Source organism: Triticum aestivum, chromosome 5D, assembly GCF_018294505.1.
Source record: "Triticum aestivum cultivar Chinese Spring chromosome 5D, IWGSC CS RefSeq v2.1, whole genome shotgun sequence".
Taxonomy (NCBI): Eukaryota; Viridiplantae; Streptophyta; class Magnoliopsida; order Poales; family Poaceae; genus Triticum; species Triticum aestivum.
Window position 1 is genome coordinate 387,503,902 of NC_057808.1, and position 9,477 is coordinate 387,513,378.

Sequence of the window (9,477 nt, forward strand, 5' to 3'; positions counted from 1 at the left end):
TTCTGGACTGAACCGGGACTAATGGGCTGACCCGGCCTGAACCAAAGCCCTCTTTTCTACTAGTGAATGCTGATATCTAATAATCAAGAGTATAAGAGTATACCATGTAGGACGAAGATATGTAAAGAGCTTCAAGATTTGGCACCATGTGCGGAAGATTGGCACAAGCATAATGAACAACATCCCCATATGAAGCACGCATGTCAAGGTATCACAATGAATCACCAAGTGATAGTTGTGGCAAGACGCCCATATACTCAAAACTGCAGAGATTAGGAGCTTTGCACCTTATCACTTCCAGATATCCGCAATTGTTGACTACCATGTGGCTAAGCCGATGCAGCAAGCTAGGTATCTCCAGAGCAATTAACTCATTGCATGCCATGAGTCTCAGTTTCTCCAAATGAACTGTACTGGAAAGAAGGCGACTTAACTGATCCTCTGTAATATGCACATAATCAAAATCCAGACTAGTCAGGCTTCTTAAATAGTCAACTCCAGCCGTGGGACGGAAGGCACAGTTGGTGAGATGAAGCTGTCGAATTGACTTGTCCCACCCAACAGGTAAAATTGAGAATGGGAAGTTGTACATAGCTGCATGAGAACAAAACCCCAGGTCAAGTTCTTCAATCCCTGGTTTAACCGCAATACCAAGCCAACGATCGAGATCATCACGGGAGGTGTTGAAAAGGGGGAAATCACATATTTCAAGCTTGAGTGTTGTAACGCCAATGCCTGAGTGGTTTCCTAGAATGTGGTTGGTTTTCCTGGCAAGATCTATCGCTTTTTTACATGACATTCCATACACCCCGCTTTTCAAACCCAGGGTTGCCCTAGTTAAGCTGAGATTGGGAAAACGTCTCCAATAACTTCTAAATGAATGTGACACGCATGCAACACGTGCAGCATCTCGCAGAGGAAGCAGGGAATGTATATAGTGCCATATGTCCTGCATGAACAAGCATTGGAGAATAACCATCTCAGAAATTGTTAAGGCGAATAGTTGCTTCAATTTTGAAAAGGGGAAAAAATAGGACCAGATGAAGTAACACAAACAATATGGCAGTTATTATGTCCGAACATTCAAACTGTGCACACTGCACAAGACCATGTAAAAGAATCCAACAGCTTTATCAGCAACAGTGAAAGTGAGACGAACATATGTCTAAACTAATTTGAGCATATAACTTTTTTCTGGAATTCGGAAGAGTACAGGGATAATTATAGCTAGGAAAGTAGGAAGTCTAGTCTGTATCAAGAGATAATTTTATTTAGCTAGTATTGATCCACCAATTTTGCCAAGCTAGAACCGTCACAGGGATATTTTACTTGCAATATAAGTAAGTTATTATGAGCATTTTATGGCGAACCTCTGGAAGGGGTGGTCCTGAATATCTCGATCTTTTATCAGTTCGAGAATTGTCGTCATGTAGGCAGGCTGAGTCCTTCCTTTTGGCCACAGATGAAGCCACCAATCCATCTGAAATAGACGACGCATTGGTTAGAAAAAATATATAGAAAAGATAGATGCTGATGGAATAATAGAGTAGTTGTTTTTCTCTGAAAACATGTACTCCCGCGCAACTGGCCGCCCAGCTCTCTTCGTAAGAGGTTGAACAGATTACAAATTCATCGCAAAAAACCAAAAAAAAAAAAACTTGGTTACACATGGACATGGCAGAGATGAATAGGGCGAGCTAGGGAGGTGAGAGGCGGGCGGCTTACTACGGCCTTGAGTCGGCCGGCGACGCCGATCCCGCTGCATAGACATGAGCAGATTGAGTGCCAGCAGCCCCATGGTACGGTGCGACGACGCCAGGCTCCAGGCACAGATCAGGCGGAGCGATTCTCTTTCTTTCTCTCTCCCGGTCGGCTGCTCTATTTATTACGTATTTTTAAGCAGCACAAGGCGAGCTTTATCTGAATTCGGATCCATATATTCTTTTGCGAGGTGGGCCCCATGGGTCAGCGGGTACTTCTCAGGGTGGGCTACGCTCCGCAGCAACCGACATCCTCGGCTTGGTCAAACTCCGTGTGCTCCGGAAGCCGCCTACGAAGTGCTTCATGAACGTGCATGGTTACGTCGACAGGTCTGGCCGGGCGCCGCCATGACTCACCGGAGAAGATCGAGCCATCGATGTTGTGCTGGTCGACGGGCTTCTTTCTGGCACGGTCTAGCAGGGCGCGCGTGGTGGCCGCCGCACGGATCAGCCCAGCTGCACCGGCGGTACCGCCGCGAGGGCAGACATGGCAGCCTGTCTGTGCTTGCCTCATGCATTACCGCGATGGTGTGGAGCACCGGCGGCCGGATCATGCATGGCGAGCTGCTGGTAGGGGTGGCCCGGTGAGGAACGTGGTCTTCTTGCTTGGGACCACGAGCTGGGCGTGTTGGTGTGCCCTTGCTTGTCCTCCGGAGATTGACTGAAAGGACTCACCCATCGTCTTCAACATCTTGTCGTCTCGTCGCCTTGGCGGCAGGTGGCAGGGGCACCGGACCGGAGCTCGCAACATCCCCGGAGGATGCTCTCCGCGCATGCAGGCGCCGCCACTGTGCCGCAGCTCGTAATCAGTTCGCACGTCAGCCGTGATTTGCTGCCTTCACGGTGATCGATGAACGACAGAACGAGAGGTTTGGTGACCAAGTTTGTCCCTCGTCGACAACAGCCGCGCGGAACTCACTTTGGTTTTGTTTAAGTCAAAATTAGTCAGTGATCCCAGATTAACCATTGGCCACGTCAGCAATCCCGGTCTAGAAACTAGCTGAAGGCAGCGATGATCGGGAATTGAGAACTCAGAGTTTAGGGTTTAACTTCGACTACACGTATAAATTCAAGGTTTAAATTAAATCACTCAAAATGTTAAACTATACCACGGTGCTAATCGCTCCCCTTCCCTCTGAGTTCCAATCACAAAACACCACGTCACCTAGTAGAATTGAATTCCATAGGTCCTATCTGTAGGTGTAGCATTTTCTTCTTCTCTTATCCTCGCTCCCAATCTTCTCTCACCGTATAACAAGAATATTTTAGCACTAACTCTCCTTCGGATTTCTTTTTAACAGGACACCTCCTTGGATTCCTTCCACCTAGCTACTAACAGCGCGGCTCGGTGGCCATCCTCTCCCTCTAAACCCCACCATCCCCTGGCGCTAGTGAAAACCTTGGTCCCCTGCTTCGTTCGGCGATTGCACTCTGGTGTTGTGCTCCTTCATGAGGGCATCACCCAAGACTACTAGGATGGTGGGGGAGTAGTGGTGGATTGGTAGACGGCGAGTGATGGTGTGCTTCTAATCTTCAGCAACTCGGCTTGGTTACGATCATGGTGGATCCCTGTCACCGCCGTTGGCGGATCAATACCTCATGTGGGCAAGAGAGGATCAGGGTCCCCTCTATGGTGGTGGCAGTACGTTCTCTAGCGGGAGCCCTATGCTCCGGCAAAACCTATCCTTCGTCGGTGCTTGGTGTTGCACATTTTTGTCGTTCCTCATGCTTTTAGCGCCTTCATTGGACAACTCTCATTCGGCGATATGTCTTGGCCGCAGTCGGCAACGATGCTCGTGTGGAAGGCTACTCGTGCTTGTGGGTTTGCTCCTACTGATTTTCCTTTGGCAGCTTGGGCTCCATGCCTCCATTGATCTAGGTTTTGGTGAACCGCTCTGTCGGCCGTCGGTGCGACATGCTTCGAGGCAGGGTGAAAGGGTTGAGGCCCTTTGTGGCAGTGGAGACAGATCGTGGTTTGGCCCCTTTGGTCCTTTGGGTGCAGTCAGTGACATGATGCATGCTCAATGGTGCCATCCTCCCTTTACCTTAGTTTGGTTCATTGCTGTTGATTGTAGCGGTGGTCGATGGTAGCGACACTTGTTCTTGTACCTGCCTTCAAGTTGTCCCCCATGTGCACCTTGTATCAGCCCAGCTTCTTTTATGTTTCTATTTTCATTTGTAATCTGATACTTATGTACTCCTTATCGCTTGATGGCTTTGTTAATGCAAAGTCAAGCTCGCCTTGAGCATTTTCTCCAAATATATCAGTGCACTAGCCTAGTCCTGAAATTGGGCTCGGCCAGATCAGGCTTTGGTTGAAGAAATGAAGAGTAAAATGCATCGACCGTCCCTAAACTCTGAAACCGGTCCAATACGACCCTGCAACTTGCAATACTATGTCAGTACGGTCCTGCAACTTGTGCAGCCAGTCCTGGGCTACGCGTTCACGTACAGCTCATGTACGCCGCGACGTCCACGTCAGCACACACACGAGTTCGCGGGCAACCGCTGCAAGTCATTGGTGTTTTTTCGTTCAGCCCCTAGGGATCTGATTATGTCACTCATCCCCTCACCCATTCCTCTACAAAAGCAGTCGACATTGGACGGCGGCGGCTGGCTGATGATCGATTGATCGTTGGCAGGTCCAGTGCATGAGCGGCCCAGAGAAGACGGAGGAATGGGATAGCTCGCCGCCGCATCTGTCGACGGTGCTGCATGGCGCCAATGGGTGCCCCGATATGGCGGTTGGACGAGGTCGCGGCTCCCACGTACGGTAAGTAAAAATTATCCCGGCGTGGCATGGTTATTTGTTAATATCGAGTCGTTCCCCAATGGATTAAGCAATGATTCCTATATCCCCTATGTTCTTTTGTTCGATTTTATGGAATTTCATACGCATTATGCTAGGGTATATTGAATTATAGGGTTCCTGAAAGTGAGCAGTGGCCATGTTTAATCATGCTCTATTTAAATTCAGTGATTTACTTGTTTAATTATGCTATATGTTTCGGGAAAGCCGAGCCTTTTTTTCATTGTAGCGTTTTTTTGCGCATACCTAAATCCTTTTTGCGCGTTTTTTCATTGTAGAGTTGATTCATGATGGATTTTTTTCATGGTAGCGGAAACAATGGAATGTTATGCATGCTTTCAGGGAAAGACTTTAATTATGCTATGTTATGCACAAGCGATGGTGTGATTTGGCGGGACCTCCTATATGCCGCTCGTTGCGGCAAAAGGTCGGCGTTTCACACAGGGGCGGCTAACCTGGGCCGGTCCATTTGCAGTGGCAGGCAGAGGCATCGCGTTCGCGAGATGAAAAAAAGGCAAAAATAGGAGGGGCTTGCGTTGTGACTCGATCCGCAAGTCATGCGTTGTGCCAGCCCCTGCGCCTAACAAACATTCGTACTAGATTTGCAGCGCCATACGTAAAGAAACGAATGACAGCGGCAAAACAAAAACAGCAGTTCCCTAAAATTCCCAAAAACTAAAGTTTGTTTGAGGACTCCAACCGAAGACATACTGCAAGTGATCAACGTCGCTAACCACCATAATTTCTAACGATTTGGTGCCCAAAATGGCAGCCTGGTTTATATGAACTTTTTATAAAATTTCAAGCGTGATTTTATTTTTCAGATATCTGAACAAATTTCAAAAACTCTTAACATTTTGTGAAAACACAACATATTTTGGGAATCTCAAACATTTTTTTCAAAAAAGGAACAAATTTTCAAATAGGAACTTTTTTGAAATTATAAAACAATTTTTTGAAAAACAGGATCAAAAATTGAAAAAGCTAAAACTTTCGAATTTACTGACAATATTTTCGAAACATGAACATTATTTTAATTAGCAAACAAAATTTAAAAATATGAACATTCATTGAATTTGTGAACAAATTTGGAAAGCAGGAACATTTCTTGAAATTCATGAACATTTTTTGAATTTGTGAAGAACAATTCAAAATAAAAACATTTTTTGAATTTGTGAAGAACAATTCAAAAATAAAAACACTTTTTGAATTTGTGCACAAATTTTAAAAGTGGGAACATTTTTTGAAATTCCCGGACATTTTTTTAAATTTCAAACAGTTTTTGAAAACATGAACATTTTTCGAATCTGTGAACAAATTTGAAAAGTGTTTTTTTATTCTGAAACATTTTTGAATTTTAGAACAAATTTTGAAAACATGAACTTTTTTCGAATTTGTTAACCAATTTTGAATACATGAGAAAATGACAAATTTGACATCAATGTGAACCTAATATAAGTTGGGTTTAGATTTGGCCCATTATCACATTGATGTCAAATTTGTCATTCTTGTATCTCATGCAATTTTTTGAATTTTGATACGGAATTTTGTGACAACATCGAATGATGTGTTGTCAATACGCTAATTATTTTTCAGAAATTTTCAAACATTTTTTAATGTGCAACCGGGTCCGGTGCGCAGGTAGCACTAATTGCCCCGGTGCACCAGATACGCTCTCAGTACAAAGCACGCTCGTTCTAGACTAAAACTAGTAGGACTATATTATCCAGGGATACTATGTCGCTATGATTGATTGTTCTTTTTCACTAACGTTGCTAAAAGCGTAAAAAGGTAGTAGGGTCACCCGATTAATCAATTGCTGAAATAATCTGAATAGAAAAAAAAATATCAGATGCACATGTGTGCAAAACTTGTTATTTGACCAGTGGGATGTCAATGGCGCAATAAACAGGGCCCGTTCCGTTTAGTTAGTTTTAGCTAGCTAGCTTGATACCATACGTGGGCTTTAACCGGTTTACATCATAGACCAGTTTGAGCCAACTTGCAATGCAGCAATTTTCCATGAGAAAGTATTTATCTGCCTTAATGTGAGGATAGTACCCCGCCTTCTGTTTCACCTTTTCTTGTTTACATTTACATACTATCTCTAAACCACCAACAATTGTGCTGCTGTTTTTTTTTTGGGGTGGGGGGTGCATCACGAGTATGAACCCCAAAATATGAACGCCAACTTTGCTTGAGATTACCAAGTTTGATTACTTGGATTTACTGCAAACAATTCAGTTTCTCTTCATCTGCCACAGTACCAGCAGGCTGGTTTAATAAGCGCTAACCATAGTTTCATTGGCTCCACCAAAGTTTGATGCATATCCATTGAACTCCATGAACCCAGCATCATGCAAAAGGTGACACTCTAGATTTCATATCCAGCCTAAGCAGGACGAAGAACCAAGTATTCCAAAAATTCTTCAGCAACTTGGGACTAGATTTTGCCCTGATACTGGAAATGCAATTTATAGTCGTGGACTAGGTTAGCAAGAGTGGTTCGGCATGGGCCCTATGCAAAGCCAAAGAAGGAAAGGATTATCTTGGGTGTCGGATTAGTATTTATAGTAGTAACGGTTATTCATAAATAGGACAGGCAGAATTTACGGACCACCCAGGTATGTGTGAAGTTGTTGAAAATCGATTTCCTTGCAGATATCAATTAGGGAATACACCCCAGGTCGCAAGGCCTCATCAATTTCCCTACCATGGGACAAGGGTGAGAATGCTGAGACAAAAACATGAACAATTAAATAGAAGGTCTCCACTAAGGGAGAACATACCGTGTTATGCCTGTCTGAAACGGACCCAGTCCAGAAAACATGGAAATATAACCAGCAAGAAAGTGCATCGAGTGATGTTCCATGATTGTTTTTTGCTTACGCATCTGTATTATCCACACAGAAGGAGAATCAGTACGTATGATTTGTTCACGTAAGAACCATAAAACATGGATGGCTGAATGACATGATATTTATATACTGTGCCATTTACGTTCCTGATTCTGTGAAAGCAAAATACAAAGTCTGTTGCAGCAAACGGTTCCTAAAGCCGTCTACAATGCAAGGTGCTTAGAGAAGTGCTTTGAAAAATAAACCACTTAAGCACTGGTGCTTATTTATAGAGTGTAGGTGCTTATTTAGGCACCTCTGCTATAGAAATAACCTCTGGTGTTTGAGAAAAAACTGGTTTATTTTGTATAAGCACCTCTCTAAGGGCTTCGCATTGTAGATGGCCTAATTATGAAGCCTGCTTTTAGAAGGATATGCAGCTAAAAAAAAAGCCGCCCCGCCACTGCAGGCAGGTTAGTTCCTCTGTCGTTGCCGGAAGCCCAGTGCAATGTGAACTACATCCAGTAGACAGAACATCCCAACCATATGTCAAGACATAGCATTACTACCAAAGCAAGACATGTATCATTTTAAATCACAGAACATAAGCATCCCAAACCTCCTCATAGATCCTTCTGAAAAAAGAAGCACATTTTAGTGCCCCCTCCTTGTTCCAAGAGAAACATCCTCCCATGCAAACCATCTTGGAATCTGCAGACTCCAAGCAACTAAGTAGTATGTTTACTGAGTCTTGCAGGACAGCCATGCATTGTCCAACCTCACTAGTCAGAGGATAAAAAACAATATAAAGGCTTAGCTTAATAAATAACATAAAATCACAAAAAGAAAATAAGCCAAATCTTTACCTTTGTTGGTGCCGAAGAACAATGCACAACAATTTGCAACATGCAGCATACATGTCAACAGAAAATTATCTGTCAAGTATATATTCTTTACTAGCTAGAGGTTGTCCTGCAATTTGCTCACGGATGTTTTCTGATGAACAGGATACGCTCCGATCAGAAAGAAGACGTTTGAAGCCCTTGAAAAGCGTCACAAGAAGATGTAGGCACTGGGACACATGACACACATCGATTTGAAAGGTATGCCTCCCCACCAATGACGTGATAACCTCAATAAACATTAGAACAATCACTTCAGCATCTGGATGCAAATCAGGGCAAAGAGGAGGTAGCTTCTCTATATAGAAAATGGAGTGAATAGCATAAAACTACCACTTTTCGTGTTAGGGTTCCAAAAAACTACCAGAAATTTGTTTGTGACTAATAACTATCAAAACCGATGTCGGCAGTCTCAAAAAACCCAAATGACCTTGTGTTTTACAACTGATCGCGATTATGACAGGTGTGGCCCGCTCCTAAACGAACCGTCTGGTTGACCGTCAGTTTGACCGTTAACTGACATGTGGGGCCCACATGTCAGTGTCTCTTCGTAACAATCTTATTAAAAAAGCAATCAGGTCCCTGTAAATATTTTTGAAAAGCAATTGACTCCCTCGCGCGGCCGTGCTCCAGATCGAGAGGAGCTCGTCGTTCAGCAGCCATGGTGCCTGCCGCCGTGGAGCTCCCCGTCGCGTGGTCTCTTTCTCTTCCCTCTTCCTCGCGTTCGCTCGAGGTGGGTGGGGCAGCTCGAAGCGCTCGGCTCCAATGGCCGTCGCCGGCAACCTCCTCCCCCATAGCCCGGTCGCCGGCAACCTCCTCCCCACGGCCTCGACGCGCTCCACTACCTGCTCGCCGGCGCCGGCCTCCGCCTGCCCCCGCACGTCGACGACGTCGAGTTCGCGGAAGCAGCAAGCAGCGGTCGCGGGCATCAACAGACGAAGGGGAAGAGGAAGGGGCGGGCAAGCAAGCGGCGGCGGAGAGCAAGCAGTTCACCGGGGCCATGGGTCGCCGCCAACCTCTCCCTCTCCCACGGGGCCGACGAGATCCGGCAGAGGCAGCGCCGCCACGCGCTGCTCCCTCCTCACCTGCTCCGGCCCTCCACCACCATCCGGGAGGCCATGCTCCAGCCAGAGGGGCACCGCCGCGCGCCAATGGAGGGGCGCACCGCC

General features: G+C 45.5%; 1 protein-coding gene across 1 annotated transcript; it reads right to left on the reverse strand.

Annotated features, from left to right (window-relative positions):
- Positions 1–211: 211 nt before the first annotated feature.
- Positions 212–1,846, reverse strand: LOC123120698 (uncharacterized). Its single transcript, XM_044540684.1, has 3 exons — positions 1,726–1,846; positions 1,371–1,480; positions 212–949 (listed from the first exon to the last, which is right to left on the reverse strand). Exons 1-3 carry the CDS (start codon positions 1,796–1,798, stop codon positions 212–214), a joined length of 921 nt encoding a protein of 306 aa, XP_044396619.1. The 5' UTR covers positions 1,799–1,846.
- Between the last annotated feature and the right edge of the window lie 7,631 nt (positions 1,847–9,477).